Here is a 22,862-nt window from a genome sequence, read left to right on the forward strand (position 1 = left end):
ACAGTTGCTGCACACTGTCTAATGTAATGAGCCTCTAATTCATTTTAAAACATTAAACATTACGGAGAAATCGATGCAGCGCTATGTATCTCCAGAGGCTTTCCTTTCTAATGAAATGGAGACTAAAATAAAATGCTGCTTAATGACCTCAAAGGCTTTTATGTGGTAACTGCTTGAAAACGTCAAGCGAGTCAAAAGGGAGACATTGAGACAGGGCGTTTCCATTCTAATGGATTCATTGATTGGAACAGTGGGCCACATTGTAATGGCTTCCCTACTCAATTATTCTATTTGTAGTGGCATGCTTGAATTGAATTATTTTGAACTATTGGTCAGTGGTTTTAATCTTAATGTTGGGAAATGAGCAGATAATATCTGTAATGTATTTATATAAATAAGTATCTACATATATAAATATACTTTTAAAAAGCGGATAAAGTGATTAAACTGGAACATATATTAAAGATTTATTATTATCACGTTTTCAGATTAAAGATAATATCTTCTCATTGTGCAACATTGATATTGAAACCACTGACTAAAAGTTCTTCTCATGTCTTATTTTACAAGAGTACCGGCAGAACTCCACAACTCGGTATTTGTATTGGACAGTATACGTTCACTCCTGTTACTAATATCTTAATGTTTCATCTGGTTGCATATTTGCAGATGGAGCACCATTGAGTGAGCTGTCATGGCCCTCTTCCCTCGCCGTGGTCCTCGTATCCTTCTCGGGCCTCTTCGCCTTTGTCGTTCTCATGTTGGCCTGCCTCTGCTGCAAGAAGGGCGACATCGGCTTCAAGGTGAGCCTGAACCCAAGCATGCCAAGTTTGTCATCAGGGAATAGTGAGAGAACCCATTGCAGTTATCAAAGTCGATATGATTTTTATTTCATCGGATACACATGACATGAACAGCTGTCTTTTGATGACTGTTTGCCATCAAGAATAAGAAATTAGCGGAATATCATATTGTTATTATTTCATGCAATTTAAAGTGACATGTGCGGCACAGTTCTGAGGTCATGAGATCGAACCTTCCTGTGTGGAGTTTGCATGTTCTGCCCGTGTTTGCGTGGGTTTCCTCCCACATTCCAAAAACATGCATGTAAGGTTAATTGGCTGGTCTAAATTGTACCTACGTGGGAAGGAGGGAGTGAGTTGTTTGTCTGTGTGCCCTGCGACTGGCTGGCAACCAGTATAGGGTGTCCCCTGCCTATTGCCCGGAGATAGCTGGGATGGGCTCCAGCACCCCCGCGACCCTTCTGGGGATAAGCGGTGCAGATAAAGGATGGATGGATAAAGTGACATTGTGCATTATTTAGCGCCTCGTAGCAGAAAAACAGCAACTATATTGATTTGAATTATAAGCAAAAATATATAAAATATAATACTCATACGTCTAGAAATTGTATTTATTATCCATAACATGAGGCCCACCAGACTGAGCTGACATGAATGCCCACCATTTTGCCGCAAAAACCCCAAAACTTGTGAAAGGCTGGGCAAAAAAATGAGAGGATAAAGTGATCAAACCGCAGCATTTATTAAAGATCAGTTACTAACACATTTTTAAAATTAAAGATGATATCTGCTCATTTTGCAAAATTAATATTGAAACCACTGACCAAAAGTTCTTCTCATGTCTGATTTTATAAGAGTCCTGGCAGAATGTTCAGCTCTGGCTCACTCTTGTCTTCTCCACTTTTCCCACCAACTTGTCTAGAGATCATTTAACATTTGGACTTAATATACAGAACAAAAATGACAAAATGCAATAAATCTTATTCTCTGTACAGAAAAGTATAGCATTTTTAAACTCTCTTTTTCTTAGTAAAGGACAGGATAGGTTTAGAAATGATGAAAAATGTGAGATGAGGAATAAAAAGTTAATTTAATTTAAGCAAAATTAGACAAATAGGATTGCCCAAGACCATTAAGCCATTTAAAAACTAGTAATAGCACCTGAAAATTGATCCTGAAATGCACAGGCAGACAATGCAGCGATTTTAAAACTTGTGCAATGTGATCCCTCCCGCCGTCCCCTGTAAGCACACATGTTGCAGAATTTTGTAGCAGCTACAAGCTGGCAATGTTATTTTTGGGAAAAGCACAGAGCAGGGTATTACAATAATCTACAATAATGAGAAGATATAAAAGTATGCATCAGCACCTTTGTGTTTGCCCGAGAGAGAAATGTGCGGACTCTGGCAATATACTTGTGATGATAGAACTCATTCATCCATTCTTTATCTCCACGACTTATCCTCAGTAGGGTAGTGGTGGTGCTTGGGCCCACTTCAGCTATCTTCGGGCAGTGGGCAGTGGACACCCTGAACTGGTTGCCAGCCAGTCGCAGGGCACACAGAGAGGTAATTCACTTGCTCATTCACACCTAGGGACAATTTGGACTGGCCGATTTACCACCTAGCCGCCATGCCGCTGATAGAACCCATTTTAGTTATATTATTTTATATGTGGAATAAGATTGAGCTCCTGGTCAAAACTAACACCCAAATTTCTTCTGCAATCTGAAGGTCTATCGTTCCTCCAGGGTGCTACATCTGAGGTTGGGGGCACCCAACGTTGCATTTTAATCCTTTGAAAAGGTCAGCAAATAGAAAAAAAAATATATCCGAGAACACACTCAACGGTTGGCATTGACAGCTTTCAAGCATCACACGAGAAGCCTGTCAGAAAAAGATGCACTGGTGCCCAATGTTCCCTCCAATTTTACATGGGTCTGAGCGTTCACACAAAGTCGGTGAGCAACGCTTGAAACAACAGTGAGCCACCATAATCCCAAGTGTGGCAAGATAATTAACTATCAAACATGTCCAAGTTAGATTTTGCAAAATTAAGAGAAAATTATTTTTCTCTTTTGAATGAATTGACTTATGTACTATTGCAAAGGTTGTGCGGCCTACCAACGTCGTTTGTTCTTACAATTCTTTCACAAGCTATCCATTTCTTTTTATTTCCTGATATATTTTGTCGCATAATATTAACATTTTTGGGGGCTTATTTAGTCGGTTGTAAGATACAGAACTGTACTTAATCACATTTTTTTAGTGGAAGTACAATGTTGGCAACAAGATTCACTTGATATAAATAGAAATTATTTGAATGCAACACAAACTTTTTATTCTTTTTTCTGTTTTTTTTCTACTCTTTTTTTAATTCCTTTGAAAAAATCTCATTGTGTTTATTTTTTCCGAGCTGTTACTTTTTTCTTTTTGTTCTCTATTTACTTTTTTCCTACATTTCTTTCTTTTCTTTTTTCCGTCTTTTTTTCCAAATTTTTCCTTCTTTTTTTCTCAGCTTTTCACTACTTTTTTATTTTGGTATTTTTTCTTTTTTGTTTTATTCCCCCCTTCCTTTAAGTCATTTTGTGCATAATTTTACTTAATATTTGGTCATGTTGGGATTAAAGAAGCAAAAACAACCTGAAGAGCCGTTTAGGACCCGAAAGAGCCGGTTCCTTTTAGTGAGCCGAGCCAAAGAGGCCGGTTCTCGACATACTCTGCTAACTTTACTCAACATCGTTCGACTTCAAAATACCGCATTTGTGACACAACGTCAGGGGTCGCTTCTTAATAAGTAATTTTGAGCCCTCATTTTTGTGCGCTGACTATATTTTCTTGTGAGCTGAGAATGTGCGAGCAGTGCGCAATTGCGCACGCGCGCAGCTTAGAGGGAACACTGCTTGTACCTTAGTTTCAGCCACCGGCAGAGTACAAAAGAATTCCGCGTTCTGCTCTGTAATGCGAGCAAGAGATGAAGATCTCCTCAAAATGAAAAAGCTCTCCTGGGGGCCACCAGTGAGGCTAAATGACTCACAGCCAGGTGGCCCCGCTTTTACCATTATGCCTGCCAGAAGATAACAGATGGTTCGCTACAGCCGAACAAGCAACTAAATACTTGCTATGCAATGACACACATATAGCCCTGTAATTTTTTTCTCTTCCTGGTTCACTGAGGAAAAAGTTGAAAATGCTGCGGGGAGAGAACTAGAAAAGAACGACACTTTTGCAGTTTTTGGCTCCTTGAAAAATGTGAAGTATTACAATGATGCTTATTTATTGCCTAGCAGAGAAGAAGGGAAGGACTTAACCAATCTTTGGAAAACACTTCTTAACTTAAGTGACGGTAGTCTGTGCAGCCCTATGAGACTCCTTGTGATTAAGGGATATACAAATAAATGACTTGACGGAACTATATATATTTCTGCCCTGAAAATGATGAAGGGACTTTGTCATTTTTTTATAAAGATAAAAGCTTAAAGCTTTAACTTTTTTACTAAACCATATCTTTGCTACAATGACCACACTGCTTCAATTCGCCTATAATCAACATACGAGGCCGCCGACATAATTCAACCGCTCTATACAAGACAGCATGACTTGTAAGTGGGGGCTTCCTCGATGTGTGGACAAAGATCTGATCAAAGCTACTCCTGCCATCAAACAGTGATTTTTCATACCAAAATCATCCCCAGTGGCTTGATATTTACTGACGAGCTGCAGCAAACCCTTTATAATAGTTTGTTTAAAGTAAAATGAAGAAAAAAACAACGAACAAGGCTTCTGAAAAAGTATGAATACATTATGGCACTGAATGAGTTAATTATAACGCTCCAGCATTGTTTGGTATAAACAAGGAAAGTGCGGATGTAGCACTGGAGAACGCGCGCACAAGAAAGACTTGTGGGCCTTAATGACTTAGAATGCACAATGCGACGCACACATGACCTACGGGTGCGCATGGGTAGGCAGGCATCGTAACGCCCGCTCACAGTGCCACCATTGTCTCTTATTTGGTGGGCGCATGACTAATCTCCTGTTTGTGTGTGAATGCATGTATGCACGGCAGGAGTTTGACAACGCAGAGGCTGACGAGTACCAGGCGGACCCGTCCCCTTCTTCCCACAATGGGCCCGAGGTTTACGTCTTGCCCCTCACCGAGGTTTCCCTGCCCGTCTCTGAGCAGCCTGGAAGATCTAGTAAGCCTTGAAAATGCACCCATGAGAGTCAACCAAGGTTTTCTTCTTTTTCGTCTCAAGTTAAAAGCAAAATTTGGGATACAATATGCAATGGTTAAAACAAGCCTCACCACAGATATAAGATCAGGCCTAGAAAAAAATCAAGCCTGATCAGACACTGGCCTGCGGGTGTTAAAGCCTGACCCACCCCAGCCTAACCAATTTACCTGACTTTAGGAGGGAGCCCGAAGGTAACATAAAATTTCACATTTTATTTGGGAGGACTCGGGAGTAGGGGAGGTGTTTTATGATAACAGAATAAAACTGGTCTTTTGTAACAAACTAACTTGTAGAAGACATTACATATATATATATATATATATATATATATATATATATATATATATATGTATATATTTCTGTGTCTACAGAGATAATATTACCCACAGTCTTCCATTATCAGGAAAATTTTAAGGCCGATTGTCACTTTGTTGTATTGAAAATTGGGTCCTAAACCTCGGCAGAAGTACGTCCTTAAGAATCTAGCATGGCACTTTTATAGGAAGAGAGGCAGAGAGACAAAGAAGAACAACTCACGGTGATTAGGAATTTAGAAATGCATCCCTGTCAAACCAAAACAGAATGATTGACATTTAAGGGTTAGGGCTCGGGTTTAAGATCTTACCTTTGCCTTACAATGAACTAAATACTTCAAACACAAATAACAATTATTTTGTGAGCAAATAAAACACACACAAATCTACTGCCCTGACCCCGCAAAAAAACTCATTAAATCGACACTAACCGTGGACTGCATTTAAACATAAAACAAAGAGAAGTGTTTGTTGTTATGTAAGCAAAATATGTAAGCCTACTTAACTTAAATCTGTTAGCCTGATGCAGGGGTCGGCAACAGAAAAATGTTAAAAGAACCACGTTGGACCAAGAAAAAAAAGTGTCTGGAGCCACAAACCAAATCAAAAGCCTTACCTAAATTAGCCTAGTACAAATAAACAATGAGCTTTTCATGATTAAATGTTTATTTTTCATGTTGACCAAGTGGATAGTCTGTGGTAGTACCGCCTGATGTTCAACTTCATTACAATATTGATGAATTAGGGCATGTTTCATTGCTTTGATTGAAATGCAATAAAGAAATCAGATTTTTTTGTTTCATTTTGTAATTTTCAGAACTGCAAAAAAAAAATTATTTGGGCAACAAATAATGTGTCGTAAAACGTTGCATTTATTCAGAAAAATAAAATAGCAGCCTCTGCTGGCCCTGAATTTATGTCCTTGATTTTCTGATCTGTGATTGTTCATTTTAGAACATTCCCACAAAGCATGAATCCGTGTAGCTTTTTTCATTGCTACAAATCATCTTTGAGCAGTCCCATTCTGAAGTTTTTATGGTTGAAATGGATACATTTAATTGTACCTTATTTTACACGATCCTCGTACCTGGAAGGAATCCCCTCCTATGTATTCTTATCAAAGTTGCAAGATAGGTCCTTTTTCCAATCCCGTTTGAGGTGATCCCATTCATTCTTATTTTTCCTCTCATACCATCTGAATGCTATGCAATGTTTTATTTGTATTTTCAGGTTGAGCAGGGAGGGATTTTCACCAGGCAGTGTCTTATTAGCAAATATTTACAAAAAATACTGCAACCTTTCAGGCGAAATCTTTCTATGTGTATCATAACAATACATGTCAGGGCGGCAGTGGCTCAGGAGGTAGAGCGCTCGTCTTGGGATCAAGAGTTCGAATCCCGGCTCCTCCGTGTTACATGTTGAAGTGTCCTTGGGTAAGACACTGAACCCCTAATACCCCCAATAAGCAGGTTAGCGCCTTACTTGGCTGCATGGCCACTATTGGGAAATGTGAAGTACACTTTAAAGGGAAGTCCTGACTTGAAGAGCGCTATATAAATGCAGATCATTTCATTTCATTTTACTAATAAAAAAGATAAAGTAATATTAATATATTCATCTTTAAATATGTCACTCAACGTCCTGATACAATTTCTTTACCTTGGGGTTATAGATATACAGAGATAGATAGATAGATGGATACTTTTTTCATACCCGTAGGGAAATTCACACTTCCAATAATAATACAATAAAATGAATAGAATACAGAAATACCCAATATAACGTGTTGATAAAGAGTATTTAAATAGTGCAGCATAAAATACACACTATAATAAAAATAGGGTAATATGCAAATGTAGGGGTGGGGTTTAATGTGGGCTTTTACTTCCCCGGGTGGAGTTAAAGAGCCTCATGGCATCGGGAAGAAATGATCTCCTCAGTCTGTCTGTGGAACAAGACTGACAGCAGTCTGTCGCTGAAGCTGCTCTTCCGTTTGGAGATGATGCTGTGTAGTGGATGTGATGAATTGTCCATGATTGACCGCAGCTTTTTCAGTGCCCGTCTCTTAGCTACAGTTGTCAGGCTGTCCAGCTCTGTGCCCACAACAGAGTCCGCTTTCCTCACCAGTTTATTAAGGCGAGAGGCATCCTTCTTCTTAGTGCTGCCTCCCCAACACGCTGCTGCATAGAAGAGAGCACAGTCCCCTGCGGTGATCCCGTGATGCTGACCACAGTGTCCGATGTACAGTACAACAATACCATATTGGAGCATATTCTTGAACTTATTGTTCCCTTGTGGTCCATAGCCTATCACACACCTGCCGGATTGTTTACAAAAGCCACCTGCCCGGCATCCAGTCCTACTGACGTGTCGCAGTATATGACACAAATCTTTGTTGATAGAAGTGTTGAAGTAAAATGTATTCTACACGTTTTCACAGTATTGGAATGCGTAACTAACACCATATATCCCTGCCCATCTTTTTCCATTTTCAAACATTTTTGAAATAGCGCCAGGGAACCACCAGGTACTGACAAAGAGCCGGCAAAACTAGCATTGTTCACAGATTGAGTATCTCTTAGCACAATTTTATTTGAGTAGTACACACAAATATAGAACATAATAGCATTCAAAGGCAGAGGTTACACAAGATATCCTCCATTTGTAACAGTCTTTTAGCGTAGTTGCAACAATGTTTCTGTATTTTGTAAATCTTTTGGAATCTTCCTTACAAGAGGAGTCTCTATAATGTGTGAGAAAAGTATCTAAAAACATCTTTAATTTCAATGTGCCTATTCCTTTTTGAGGTTGTGAGTGAGAGATGACAAAAATAACAAGGTTTCTTTCATTGCTCAGGTTTTAATAGCATTGTCAGTGGTGTTCATGCATGTGGCCGAACTGAGTACTTTGTGGGAGAGTATTTTAGCCATGATCATTGATTTTTGCAATCCGGAGATGGAATAAGAGCTTGCTCTGTCCACTCCACGCATCGGCCCGGTATTGCAGTACCTCCGGGAACGGTGCATTCGCAATGATCGCAGCAAGGCTTTTAGGCTAGGACCTTAGCTTGGCCTTTTGGCTGAGAGTAAGTGTCCCGGCTCCTAGGCTTTGTAGCGTATTATGAACTGACCGATAACGGATAATGGATAATGAATAACGAAGATAGAACAATAACCCTTAAAAACCCCAAAACCCCTCTTCCATGTAAAACAATGAAAACAATGCATTCGTTTAATTATTTTCATATTTTAGGTCATTCATTATTGTACGTTTATTTCTGTTAATATATTGTGTAATACACAAAAATATTTTATACATATTATTTTGTCCTTTTCCATCTTAAATAAACCCTAATAATAAGATGGTAATTGAATTTAATGTAAAATAGAGGCATTTAATGGAGTTTGACTGTAAGCCTATTGTTGACATTCAATCAATTGACTGTAGCGGGTTTTCTTTACGTGGGAAGGAATCTGACCCAAGGCCCACTCTGCATTTTGATTTTGCTCAGATTGGGTTTGTACAAGTATTTTTAATGACGTAGACATACAAAAATATACAAAATGTATTTGGTCGTGTAGCAGGCACAAAATTCACTCAACAAAAGACTATGATATAAAATGTTGGTTTTGTAGATGACTTGTTTTTGTGGTTTTCAAAAGATTGGGCTCCGGTTTAAGGCATAGGCACAGGACAAGAACAGTTTGATAACCATTTTTTTTTTTTGCCCAAAGTTCCTCCAAATACAAGGTTACAATGAAATCAAAAACAACAACTTTAAAACAATTGAGAAAACAGAAAGAAAAAAAGGGCTGAGGGGAAAAAGCCAGAGCTCATCTTGGTCCCCCGTCCCTTTAAAAGTCTAAAAACTTTTCATCATAGTTGAATAACCATACAAGATTCTTATAACAGATAATTAGATGTGATCATTGTCATGAAATCAATATATGGCATAATATAAAGTCAGATAACAAATGTAAAGATTAAAAGTTCTCACCTGATTCAACGTAGTCACACAATAATGAAAACAATACAATTTCTATGTCTGGCTATAACTTTTTTCCCTTCACTCTTTCTTTGGGTTTGGTGCAGTTCTGAATGAACGGAAGAATTGTCTTCAATCACACAATAAATTACCAAGAATTTTTCTTTCAATACAAATAAGTATCCAGATGCCTTGTGATTAGTCAATAGCGTATTGGCTTTGTGCAGGAGTAGCCAATGCAGTGAATTGTTCAGCACATAGCAAGCCTTCTGCACATTTCAAGACTTGAATCGCAATGCAGGCTGGTTTTTCTCCCGTATGACACACCAGCAGTCTGCATGTGTGCTTACGTGGAAGGAAGGGGAGTGCATTATGATGGCCTAGACAACTAAAAACCAAAATGTTTCTTAGTTCCCGAGTAATCATCAGTGGTGTAATCCAGTGTTCCGCATTTTTATCTGTACTACGGACCGGTTCAGTGTCTGACAATATATCCACGGCTGGCCGGAGGGCGGAATTAAACAACAGACCTCAATAGACCATTATTTGGGGTTGGCGATAATGAAACCTATAGCACCGGTTTCCATGGTTACCAAAAGCAGAAGCCTTCTGGTAGGACAATGTATACATCAAACATACAAAAATAATACAAATTAACACCCCAGAAACATTTTCCATACTTACAAAACATCTGAGTACATTAAACACAGACGGCTAACACAAACTAACACTAAACAAACGTTTTCTATACTTACCCGAATAATTGTCTTCCAAAACCACAGCAGTAACTGTACATTAGCTTAGCGTTTGTGTCAGGTCACCGTTGGCTTAGGGTTAGCCTAGCATTAGCTGCAAACCTTTTTGGGGAGTAAACGAAATAAACCAACACTATCTAACCCCACAAAATAAGAACTATACAGAAATATAGATTATTGTGATTTTCATCACGATTTTACTGTTTCAACTCTTTCCGAGTTTGGTTGACCTTTACCTTTGAAAAAAATGCAATCACAAACAAATGAGTAAAGCTATTGGGGAGCCAGAGAAAGTCACCAAATCTTGAGACCACAGTTTTTGGTTGCCCTGTTGGTTTCTTCTTGATTTCAGATCGAGTGTCAAAAAAGTTAACGGTCCAACATTTTATTACATGTTTTACTCGAACAAAACCATAAGGTTCTAACTTGTTCAAAGTCAGAAATTTCTCTGCACAGCTATTAAAGATTCACCATTTTTGTACACAATTTCTATAGATATTGCGAACTATTGCCAGCTCCTTTAATCCTGACAGTCTTTTAAAGTGTTTACTTTTTCAAAGTCACAGTTTAACAGTGTTGGCATTTGCTTATGTTTGAGAATACACACTTCAAACAACCGTTTTTTTTTTTTTTACCCTGAATATAATAAATTTTGTCAAATTTAAAAAAAAAAATTATTTCATACAACACAGATTTCAGTATTTTAAATAACTAACCCTTTGATTTGAACACACACACAATTAGGAGTCTTCATAAATTGTAAGAAACTAAAAACGGTCCTTTATTTAATTTCAAGCATTGGGCAGATTCCATATCGCTTTCTAGCTAGAGTATTTGATACATTCTGTTAAAATTTAATAGAAGGACCTCTTATTTGATGGTAGAACATGCATCCAGTGAATTTGAGCTCTTGGACAGCTTCTGCTTCAACGTCTTCATTCTACGTTGTCCAAATAGCTTCCCTGGAATTTGGTTGGGAAATCAGCTGCCCCACATTCACACAGAACTTTTCTTGCGCTTTTGGAGGCTTTTCTGACATCCAGCAAAGAACTGTGGCCAACTTGGAATACAGCACTCACTATTTAAATCGATCTATGATCTGTGGTGACTTGACTTGGTGCTCATGATTTTTTAGCTCTGTCCAGAGCCTTGAGAATTCATGAGTAGGACGCATGCATTCCTCATTTAGATGAAATACCCACTCCATAATTTGTCCCTACAGTGCATGTCTGAGGAGAAACGTGGGATTGTTAACACCGTGACAACCTCTACCCGGCATTCAACTTCTTGAATGGGCCTTGTGTGTGCACGCTGGGGTACCAGGAGACAACCAGCGAGCGTGAGTGTCCGACGCTGACAATGGCCTCCTTTTAGGCAGGGTGGACAACGGGATAGCAATAAGGCCCAGGCGGGAACGTCTGCGGAACGCGGGCAGAGGAGTATTGCCATTATCCTGGACAGAGACGTATCTGTGGCGTAGGGTGGTGGCACGCACCCTGACCTAAAATGGAAGCGTCGGACAGGGCGGGGGCTTCTGATAAGCGTGACAGTGGTCTTTTCTGCGTCTTACAGAGACGGTTTTGTGTCCAATCTGGACAAGGAATGCTGGCGGGTGGGGTTGATGGGCCAGGGTGGCCTTATGTCATCCAGGGATGGGTGTCTTGGAGCAGCACCATGAGCTGGTGCGTCAGATGGCACAAGACCAAGCCAAGGGCACGAGGGCCCTCAAAAAAATCGGGCATCAAGAAAGTACTCGTCGTTGGTGTAAGATGCTGTCTGACAGCTGGAGAACTGCTGGAGCAGGATTGTGTGTTTACGAGGCCCGGCTGGAGGCTTTTTCAGCTGCACGAGGGCCACAAGGGTCCTGCTTTTCTCACGCACTCGCGATGCAGAGACACCCGGGGTGGAGAGTAGGGGGCTTCTGTTCTCACGCTCCCGAGAGAGAATTGATCCTCAGAACGGTGGACCCATCCGCTGTTTCGTTGCCAACGCTTGCCCAGTCCGTGTTGCCTCAAGAGGATGCAGTTCAAGCCAGGTAACAGCTTTTCCTATTTTGAATCCTGCTGATTCAGATCTTTGTCATTGAACTACGGATGTGGTTGATTTGGAATGTAGTCAAACTGTTGTAGTTTTTCCACTCAATCTTGGTAGATGTTGTGACTTTTGTCTTGGGTGGCACAGTTGGATCATTTTTGTTTCTGGCTTGGATCTAGCATTGGCTGTGTTTTAAAGCAATTTGAAGTATTATCAATTTTCAAAAGCACAGAATGCAGTATTACACTTACCTGAGATAGCTGTGCTCTAAACTGTTAATGGCAAAACTAGGAACTTGCACACCTACCAACACTAAAGCTTTTGGCATTCGTCTACCGCTTTTCTCCCCTTAAAAAAACAAAAACATAGTTGAAATTTGGAGAAAAAAAAACAACTTTCCAAAAATTAGCAGATCAATGACAACAATTGTCCAAGGGAGACAGCTCCAAGAAAATTATTTGTTTGAAAAACAGTATGCTCACAAAATTTGAAAGTATTTTTATTTGTTTTAAGTTGCATTTCTTGATATGAATGGAAAATAATGTATTGTGTTTCTAATTGTTTTACATTCTATATTTTGGGCTAAAATGAATGAATAAAAATCAAAGCAATGTGGCTAAAAATAAAAAGTTTTCAAAAGTTAAAATGCCAACAATTAGTTTATTTAAAAGCATTTATCTTCATGTTTGTCAAATTAAGTTCCACAACCCAAACAGTTTTATAATTAAAGACACACTACATAATTTGGACACTGTGGATGCTGTTTAGTAAGACATGGTCATATTTTTGACATTTTTTCTTTTTTTCCCTTTTTCAGTCCAGCTTTTCAAATCATCAGACCTCGGCCGCCATAGTTTACTGTACCTCAAGGAGATTGGCCATGGCTGGTTTGGCAAGGTAACGCACACACTCATTTGTTTTCCAACTGTCACACACTCAACGTACCAAAAAAATCACGACCAAACAAAAAGGCAATGCAAAAATTTTTACATGAATGCATATTAATGCACATCTGACCTTTCAGGATTTTGATAGATTGCTTTTCCTGTTGCCAAGTAGATCTCACAAAAGAAAAGGCTAGTTGTTCAAAGTCATTTAGCGCTCAAGATTTTTGTTCAAAAGTGATTTGTAACCTAGGTATTATCAGTTAAGCACAACTCACAATTCTTATACTGCATTATTAAATATTGCGACGCTTTTTTAAAATTTTGACTTTTTTAAATTCAAGATCGTCAGTTTTTGTGTTTTCCGCACTATGAGGCACACTGGATTATAATGCACACCCTGAAAATTTGTTTTTTGTGATATTTTTTTCTATATATAAGGTGCACCGGACTATCGAACAAATGGAATTAAAACTATAGAAAGGGCTAGGGTTGCACAAAATCTAAAAAAGTGCATTGTGCAAAGTGCAAATTTCAATCAGTCCATATATTTTACTCATCACAATTGCAAAAGATTAGATTAGATGAACCCAGATTGCAGTGTGTAGTTACCCGTTTCTATCAACTAGACCACTAAGGAGACAGATGACACATGAAAAGGCATTACTAGTATCTCAACATCACACTATTTTTAGTCACATTCCGAACTGGTTGATATTTCTATTGGGCCATTCCGTGGTACCACTGATACAGTGATGTACCCTCGACACTAAAAGTCTAAAAGAATTGCGCAAGATTCTGAACTGAATGAAGAGAAAGGCATTGAGGGAAGTAAATTGGTTGTTCTGTACTGAACAAGGAGAAATACATTTTGCGAAGTAATTTGAGTGTCCTGAAACATATAAATAAAAGCATTGCAGCATGGATTCAAAACGCTTGGGACTTACAATGCTTAGATTGAGCTAAGAAAAAGTGAAAAAAAAATACTCTCTACTCTAAAATTTCTGGTACCGTGACAAAAATGGTGTGATATTAAGATAAGACCTAATGCCTTTTCATATGCTGTCTGTATCTCTAGAGGTCCAGTGGAGAGGACCCAGTGCTCTCCCAACCGCGACCCGGGTTCGATTCTCTATGCATTCAACGTCAAACAATGACTAAAAAAATCCATGTCCCCAGGGGCCTGTTTGTTACGATACAGTGCTTACCATTGCCAACCTGTTTGAACCTCATCACCACCATTGTTATATAATTGTGGTTAGAGATAAGAAAAACTTATTAATCAAAAACTGCAAAAATATGGGAACGGGTATCCAATTTTGTCCACATATCAGGCACACCGGATTATAAGGCGCACGTTCACATTTCTGGCCAACTTGGGGTTTTTGGGTGCGCCTTATACTCCGGGAATTAGATCATTTTAATTTAACTTCAGTTTTATTTTTCTAAATGCTGTACAAACCAGCTCAGTAGCCTAGATGGTAGGGCGCCCGCTTTGAGACTGGGAGGTCGCTGGTTCGCGCCTCGGCCGAGTCATACCTAAGACTTATAACATTGGTAAAATGGCGGCGCCCTCTGTTGGCTGCGGCTGCATCGGCTCGCTACAACGGGTCAGGTGTATCGACATTTCGTTCTGTGTACATTGTTACAAAGAATGACAATACAAAGGAAATTATTATTATTATTATTAAATTGCCAAACATTGCGGTTGCATTCATTACTTTTAGCTTTATCGAATGTATGTATTACATGTGTGAAATGGCCAGACTTTATGGGTCACCGTAGGAAGATTTCAGAGTTAAATTCTCATGGCTGTGTGTTAACCCAACAGGTGTTGTTGGGTGAGGTCAACATGGGTCTCACCACCACCCAGGTGGTGGTGAAGGAGCTCAAGGCCAGCACAAGTGTCCAGGACCAGATGCAGTTCCTGGAGGAGGCCAAGCCCTATCGGTCAGTGCATCAAACTAGAATATGCATAATGAAAAGTAAGCAAAACTGCTATGTATGGTTTCTTTTGTTTTGATATTTTTTTTACTATTTTAAATATTGAGTTTGGGATGGAAATTTGCTGTCCAAAATAAAAATGCAACATTGAATTAGATCTTGTTCACAAAGCCATGTCATTGCTAAGAAAGTGACAATAATTGGGAGTATTGAAAAGCTAAAAATTAACATTTGGAATAAAATATTTTCAGGACTTTGCAGCACCCAGCCCTCTTACAATGCTTGGCCCAATGCTCGGAGGTCACTCCTTATCTGCTGGTCATGGAGTTTTTCCCGCTGGTAGGAAGCACAATTAGTATGTCAGCCATATGACCCAATACCTTCACTAACTACATGTATTTAATTGTCACCTTGCATTTCATTCCACTCCAATCAAAATCCATTTAACTTTTATATTTTAATTTTTAAAGACCTAATAAGCATATGTAGCTCAGTACCTGATTTAACTGGGAAATGAATTCATCCCATAACCACAGTAAGAGATACGATGTTGAAGTAGTGGGGAGTAAATCAATAAAACACATTGCTGATGCAAAATTGAACCTCCCCGCTGCACAACTTAACAATCACATCAAAATGTTGCAAGACCCATGGCAGATGTCACTAACTTTTTTCACGCTAATTGCTCCGATGATAGGGATTCCAGTGCATTTATGTAAAACTGTTGGTACGTTAGTACTATGTTGCTGTTGTTCTTACTGGATGTTCTTATAGCAGTGCGACTAAAATAGGTTGACAAAAGAATCTTAATTTACTACAGCGCCAGGTGATAACAGGTTATTATAAAAACAAATTTATTCGGATCTATTAGAATTTGTTATGTTGGAAAGAGATGTAAACAATTTTTTATTCTAGTTACAAAACAGGTACTGTTATTATAAATTACTTTCTATTGTTGGGAATTAAATATCAAAATGTACCGTTTACCAAATTGTTCGGATTAGTTATCTGACTCCATTAACGAAACGCAACCTACATTCACCCAACAATTCATGTGCGCTCGTTTCTTGAGGGAAAAGATGAACAGGAAGCTGACATTTCCACACGAGGGGCAGATTTAATTTCATTAACAATTTAACTAAGTGTACTCAATCGAAAACGGCCGAATTAGCGACGTTGGAGTCTCTGGGAAGCCTTTTTCTCAAGTCCTCTAGCTTTCTCCTATTGGACATCTTATCCTCACATAATGGCGTGTCGACTCCTCCAATGGGCGCGATGTCTGTGGTACTCTAAACAACGGCGAGCGTTTTTCAAAACAACGCCTGCCGTTCTCAGTCAGAGTCCTGTTATCAACAGAACTACTGTAGATAAAATATTCTGCGTTTGGAACAGCCTGACCTGTCATTGAACTAAAGCCTACTCAGTGAAAATCTTCATTGCATTATGAGTCAATCGTATAAAATCCTTTATAGTCAAATGTATAAAATCCTTCACTATACATCTTATCCAATGTTTGCAGTTCAAATTTCCTATGGAATCACAATAACCAATCCCTTTTTTGTAACTGGTCCCCAGGCAATCCACGTCTTTTTTTGGACCTCATGTTGGGGTCTGCCTATTGCAGCACTATGCAGCAATGTCTTTGTTGCAATAACTTCACCATACCCAAGTTATTTCATATCATATACATTAGATTTCAAAAGTGGTAATTATTAAACCCGTTATTAAGTCACTCACCCAACAAAAAACTCATAGCAAAATCCTTCTGTATTCCCTCCAAGGGTGACCTGAAAAGCTATCTGTGCAGTTGCCGACTGTCCGACACCGACACACCCGATCAGCTCGTCCTCCAGCAAATGGCCTGCGACATCGCTTCTGGGCTTTTACACCTCCACAAGAACAACTTCATACACAGGTAGTAAAAAGAACCTGGCAGGGTCACTTCTTCTCCCTCACAGTCCTCAGAGCGAGCATGTGATTCCCCTGGCTGGTCTCTTCCTGCAACAATATCCTGGTGCTGCTCGAGTAGTAGGATCAAAACTCCAGCATCAGTGATTTTGTTGCGGGGGGCGAGCCCCTCTCCTCGTTTTGATCTTCTACGCTGCCATTTCAGTTGGTTGGCGAGCTGAAGGGTTGGTGGTTAGTCGCCAAGTTTGTTGACTGGGCAACGTTAGACTTTGAAGTTGTACCGAGTACTGATGGGTAAAAAAAAAAAAAAATCATCTTCGCAAGAATGCGTTGCCACATGGATGCCATAGGTAAGATCCTAGGCCCAAGCCTGACTGGAAATGTTAATTATTACGTTTGGGCTTCTCTCTTGCTGCCTTTTTTAAATTATCCACCCATGATTGTTCATCTTTCTGCCTCTCTCTCTTAAAGTGTTGCACTAGATTTGTAAAGAGGTACTGCTATTGTTTATGGCCCAATTTTAACCGGTCAAAATGAGGGATCAGTCAACGGTGGAAAATTGTTGGTATATGTAACCTCTGTAGACACAGAAACATAAAAGATGAAAATGTTTGTACAGTCTTGTTTAACTTAGATTTTGTTACAAAAGACAGGCTTTCATTATCTATTATAGTCACCTCTTCTCCCCAGTCCTCATGAAATTTCGAGTTTGCAGTCCTCCATATGCACTAAATTGTTCAGGCTGGGCTGATTTTTTTAGGCCCAATCTTACCTTTTGTATGCTCAGGTATCAAACAGGTCTTTCAGTATTTTCTTTTCTTTATAGATAGATATATTGATGGAATAAAACGCTATCTAGAAATACACTGGGGCCCAAAAAATATTTAGTCAAACACTAATTGTGAAAGTTCTCCCACTTGAAAATATTAAAGATGCCTGTAATTGTCAACATGGTTAAACCTCAATCATGAGAGACATAATGCGGAAAAAGAAACAGAAAATCACATTTTTGGATTTCTAAAGAATTCATTTGCAAATCATGGAGGAAAATAAGTAGTCCGATACCAAAAGTTCATCTCAATTCTTGTTTTGAGCCAATTGTTTGTAAAAACATTTTCTGTGACTCTTCACAATTTTTTGCACATTGTTGCTGGGATTTTGACCCATTCCTCCATGCAGATCCATTCTAGAGCAATGATGTTTTGGAGCTGTTGTTGGACAACACGGTCTTTCAACTTCCTCCACAGATTTTCCATGGTATTGGGATCTGGAGACTGGTTAGGGTAGTCAAGGACTTTGAAATGCTTCTTGCGAAGCCACACCTTTGTTGCTTTGGCTGTGTGTTTGGGATGATTCTCATGCTGAAAAACCCAGACACGTCTCATCTTCAATGACTTTGCTGATGGAAGATTCTCACTCAAAATCTCGATACATAGCCCCTTTTATTATTTTCTTCACACAGATTAGTCGGCCTGGTCCTTTTGCAGAATAACAGCCCTAAAGCCTAGTGTTTCCACCCCCATGCTTCACAGTGGGAATAGTGTTCTTCAGATGCAATTCAGTACTGTTTCCCCTCAAAACACAAGATCCTGTGTTTCTACCAAAATTGTTGTATTTTGATTTAATCTGACCATAAAACCTTTTTCCCAGTCCTCTTCTGCATCATCCAAATGCTCTGTAGCGAACCACAGACGGGCCTGGATGTTTACTGGCTTCACCAGGGGGACACGTCTTGCAGTGCAAACTTTGATTCTCTGGCGGTGCATTGTGTTACTAATAGTGCCTTTGTAACTGAGGTCCCAGCACTCTGTTGGTCATTTACGAGGTACCCCTGTGGGGTTCTGGGATTTTTACTGACCGTACACGAAGAGCACGCCAGGAGCACGTATGCGCACACGCTAACCAGGCAGATTTAAAGCAATAGGCAGTTTGTTTAGGTCCTGGAAACTCTGGGAGCAGCTAATAGCAGTGCATACTGTACTGTATTTTTGACTTTGTATCCTGAGATGCCTTTGTAACGTTTTCCGTTTAGGTAATTCGTAACATGAAACCTTTATATGTAGAGGTACAACTTAACTTAACCCCTAAAATTTAGAAAAGCATTCTTCAAAAAAATACCTTACACAATAGGCGGTTGCCCCACTCTATGTTATGTAATAATGTTTATACAATTGCATTTCTTCTGTTGACAGTGACCTTGCCTTGCGGAATTGTCTGCTCACATCAGATATGTCAGTAAAAATTGGTGACTACGGTCTTTCTCACAGTCTGTTTAAGGTTTGATCCGTCTTATTGTATTTGGGTTAAAATGCCTCCTACACTAACTCATCACGTAGTTAATTAATCTGTAATCTGTGCAGGAAGACTACCATTTCACACAAGATCAAATCTTGGTGCCCCTGCGTTGGATTGCTCCTGAACTCATAGATGAAGTCCACGGAAACCTGTTGGTTGTTGACCAGACCAGAGCAAGCAACATTTGGTAAAAGCAACATTTATGATTATTTTTCAAAGTCTATATACCATTATACCTGTATTCAAACTCTTTAAACCTGAGGTTATAGTTTGATGTGCATTTATGTCCACGTATGTTGACTCCAGGTTTTAAGAAGTTAATGTTAGGATAGCTTTAGAATCTACTCATTCTGTTTTGATTGGTTTTGACTGTTCCAGGTCGCTAGGCGTAACTGTGTGGGAGTTGTTCGAACTAGGAGAGCAGCCATATAGGCAGTACTCTGACAGAGAGGTGCTGACATATACCGTACGAGAACAGCAGCTTAAACTACCAAAACCAAAGCTCCAGTTTCCCCTAGCAGAGCGCTGGTAAGACATCAGTTACACATGGGCAATATAGTATTTGCAACCAGTAGCAAATTAGGTTAAGGTTTCCTGGTCTCTCAAATCACAATTTGTTCCATTTTGTCTCTCTGTAGGTATGAAGTCATGCAGTTCTGTTGGCTACAGCCTGAGTTACGGCCAAGCAGTGAGGAGGTTAACCTCCTGCTCACCTACTTGTGTGCAAAAGGTTCCAGTGAGGCAGAGGAGGATTTTGAAGAACGCTGGAACACTTTGCGACCAAATTTGCTCAGCAGTGCGTCCCACACAGGTGGACCTGCGGGCTTCGTTCGCACTCCAGTTTTGGCTGAAGACCACGGCCCATCTCACACCCAGGCAATTGAGCTGGCCTCATCTGCCTCGTCTTCTTACCCCCTGCTAAAGCACTTTACTGATGGCTTTCCCTCAGATACAGGAGACGACTTGCTGACAGTCACGGAGACAAGTCACGGTCTCAACTTTGAGTACAAGTGGGAGCAAGCCCAAGCACAAAAGCCCTTCTGTTCATTGTCAACCAGCGGCCAGTTGGGCCAAGTAAACCCCCATTACCAGGACATGTACTATTCAACTGATGCAGGTATCTCAGGGCGATGCAGAACTGAGACATCTCCAACATACTATGAGCATGATCATCCAGGTGTGGTTCCAGTATTGAGCGCCCACAGCCCCTCTGTCAGCAGCGAGTATTATATCCGTGTAGAAGAGACATCCGAGTCTAACATTGACATGGATGATAATATTGTGGACTGTAGTCCTGTGCTGGAGGTTAGCAATACTAGGTTGTCGCCTGAAAGTCAGACTGGTTCAACCAGGGTGCAACCAAATATTTTCTGGTCAACTGCAGACATTGCCAAATCGACTGCCTGTGAGTCAGATTTAGGCCAGTCTGTACAGGTAACCATAGAGGCACAACACAAACAGGCATTCTTAGGGTTATGTGAGCCCTACCTTGAAGACTTAAGCAGCAGCGAAATTTTTCATGAAAATTACATTACCACAACGGGATCCCTACTTAAGACAAGACCCAACGTAAACCAGATTAGTACAGATGTTCTAATAGGTGCGAGTCAGCTGGTCGGCCATCAGATGTTTGGGACTAGTGATGGTTTCACCGAGGAAGCAGTCACAAACTGGACTTCAAACCATTCGGCTAATAATAACATTCCAAATTTTGGATACGGGAATAGAGATGGGATCGAGAATTATCAAGACATTCAGCATAATGTGCATTGCAACACGACTGAAATTTGGTCTTTAACCAAGGATACCACCAAAACCTTTCGCAGTTCTAAGCCTTGTAAAGAGGAAGACACTGGGGAATGTGCCTGTAGTGCTTCCTGCAAATTAGGACATCTAGGGTCTTATATTCACCTTTATCAACAAAACAGCGCTGCCAATAAAAAGCTAAACAAGTTGGCTAGTTTCCAACGTCCCGATTGTCTGAACTGTCCCACAAGTCAGAGTGCCAACAAAGACGAAATGCAATTGTTACATAATGGCGGGGGGTTATATTGTAAGCCAAAAATAATAAGTGATGCATCTTCATCTTTAAAGGAATCTCAAAGCTGGATTCAAAATCCACCAGAAAAGCACAAGGTTGACCTTTGGGAAGTAGGTTCAAAAAGTGTCTCCACTTCTGCTCTTGGAGATGGACGGCTCACTTGTTCGTTCTCAGAACATAGCAGAGTTTTGACTGAAATTGGCATCCGAGACTCCAGTGCTACACTGGTGGAGTTAGGGGACTACAGTGAGGAGGATGATGACTTTACAGATATCACATCAAGCATCTTTACAGATTTCAATCTTGACCATGCAGACATGCAAGAGGAAGAGCTAAGCCCCTTAAAGGACCTAGAGAGAACACCTGACTCCACAGACCCGATAAACTTTTCATCAGTAGGAAGTACCCATGACCAAGATTTTAGCCCAAGTTCCTTTAGTGCTCCTGTCCAGCCCAAGTCTCTAGATAGTGGATACGACACAGAAAATAACGGATCTCCAGAGTTTATGTTTGAAGAGTTTCTCGGTGCACAAACAAGTGCAGCTGGACTTATTCTCCAAGTGGGTGTTGGTCGATTGCCAACTAGTGCCACAGAGGTCCGCTTCAAGAACATGACAGATCAAAACACATACCGGGACTCTGCTTATTTCTCCGACTACGATACAGAAAATGAAAAAAGTCCTAGGGAGGAAGGGAATCAATTCTTTGCAGGACCAACTAAGCATGAGTTATATAATAGGAAACTGCATACAAAAAGTGATTCGATCAATGAGGAGAAGACTCAAAGAGAAAACTGCATTTTTACAACACTTTCTGAGCCAGATGCCCCACATTCTTTTTCAACACCTGGGATTTCCATGTTATCACCTTTTCCTGTGCAGATGGGCGGATGCCTGACCAAAGAGGCGCCACCGGACTATAATGATCTGGAGTTGGAAAGGGAGCACCAGGAGGAGCCTTGCTCAGAGCTTAGCTCCTCCGTGGAATCAGAAAACAACCCTAACATGCAGGAGGGCTTGCCAAACATCCAGAACGAAAGCAACAGATCTGAAGACTCTTCCCACATCCAGATTTCCTGCACTGACTCTGTGCTCAATTATAGTGATGATGAACCCAAAGAGAACAAAAATACAGATCAATCCACAGAGGAAGAAGAGCTGCCAGAATTCAACTATGTTGAAGCATCACCAGAGAGAGGGGAGACGCTCAGAATAAACGAGGAAGACTTTGAGGACATTGATGCTGAGGAATGCGACTCACAGGACAGCTCATGCGAAGCGTCAATCAGCGCTGCCGATGTGTCAGACGCCTCATCGCTATTAGAGCTATGCGGAGAGGCTGTAAGAGCTCCTCTGGAGGAGGCGGAGGAGGAGGACGACTCTGATGACAGCGAGTCGGATGAAGAGTTGCGGACCTACAGCTTACAAGAGGAAGACAGCGAGGGAAGTGAGGACGATCTGACTGCTGTACCTGTGGTGGTGAGCGACAGCACAAAGACGAGGCATCTCCGCAGCCTACTAAGAATGCCGACGCTCCTCACTCAGTCCTTCGGTGAAGAGCCTGATAGGAAGAAAAAGGTTGTGTCCTTCTTCGATGACGTTACCGTTTTCCTATTTGACCAGGTATGGCATGAAAATGATCCAAACTTTTCTGGATCTGCAT

The 22,862-nt window shown here is 40.3% G+C and overlaps 2 protein-coding genes and 1 pseudogene across 3 annotated transcripts in view; 2 read left to right on the plus strand and 1 right to left on the minus strand.

The window, feature by feature from the left end:
* The window catches only part of LOC148374928 (serine/threonine-protein kinase LMTK1-like), a 37,060-nt gene that overhangs the window by 10,576 nt on the left and 3,622 nt on the right, over positions 1-22,862 (plus strand). The window contains exons 2-11 of one of the 2 annotated variants that reach the window (XM_088342524.1): positions 670-803; positions 4,872-5,001; positions 12,946-13,025; positions 14,844-14,962; positions 15,208-15,295; positions 16,738-16,871; positions 19,057-19,141; positions 19,225-19,346; positions 19,538-19,687; positions 19,798-22,822. In XM_088342524.1, coding sequence (XP_088198650.1) covers positions 670-803; positions 4,872-5,001; positions 12,946-13,025; positions 14,844-14,962; positions 15,208-15,295; positions 16,738-16,871; positions 19,057-19,141; positions 19,225-19,346; positions 19,538-19,687; positions 19,798-22,822 — 4,067 coding nt within the window. Of the gene's footprint in view, positions 1-669; positions 804-4,871; positions 5,002-11,719; positions 12,130-12,945; positions 13,026-14,843; positions 14,963-15,207; positions 15,296-16,737; positions 16,872-19,056; positions 19,142-19,224; positions 19,347-19,537; positions 19,688-19,797; positions 22,823-22,862 lie in introns of those variants that run through there. The other variant, XM_088342534.1, reaches the window with a different exon arrangement.
* On the plus strand, positions 8,289-8,378 carry LOC148374929 (U2 spliceosomal RNA; annotated as a pseudogene).
* The window catches only part of baiap2a (BAR/IMD domain containing adaptor protein 2a), a 117,929-nt gene continuing 110,316 nt past the window's right edge, over positions 15,250-22,862 (minus strand). Inside the window, exon 14 of the mRNA XM_088342584.1 lies at positions 15,250-15,292. Coding sequence (XP_088198710.1) covers positions 15,265-15,292 — 28 coding nt within the window. The 3' untranslated portion in view covers positions 15,250-15,264. The remainder of the gene's footprint in view (positions 15,293-22,862) is intronic.

The sequence above is a fragment of the Urocampus carinirostris genome, chromosome 1, assembly GCF_059441175.1.
Source record: "Urocampus carinirostris isolate Australia breed hairy pipefish chromosome 1, RoL_Ucar_1.0, whole genome shotgun sequence".
Classification (NCBI taxonomy): Eukaryota; Metazoa; Chordata; class Actinopteri; order Syngnathiformes; family Syngnathidae; genus Urocampus; species Urocampus carinirostris.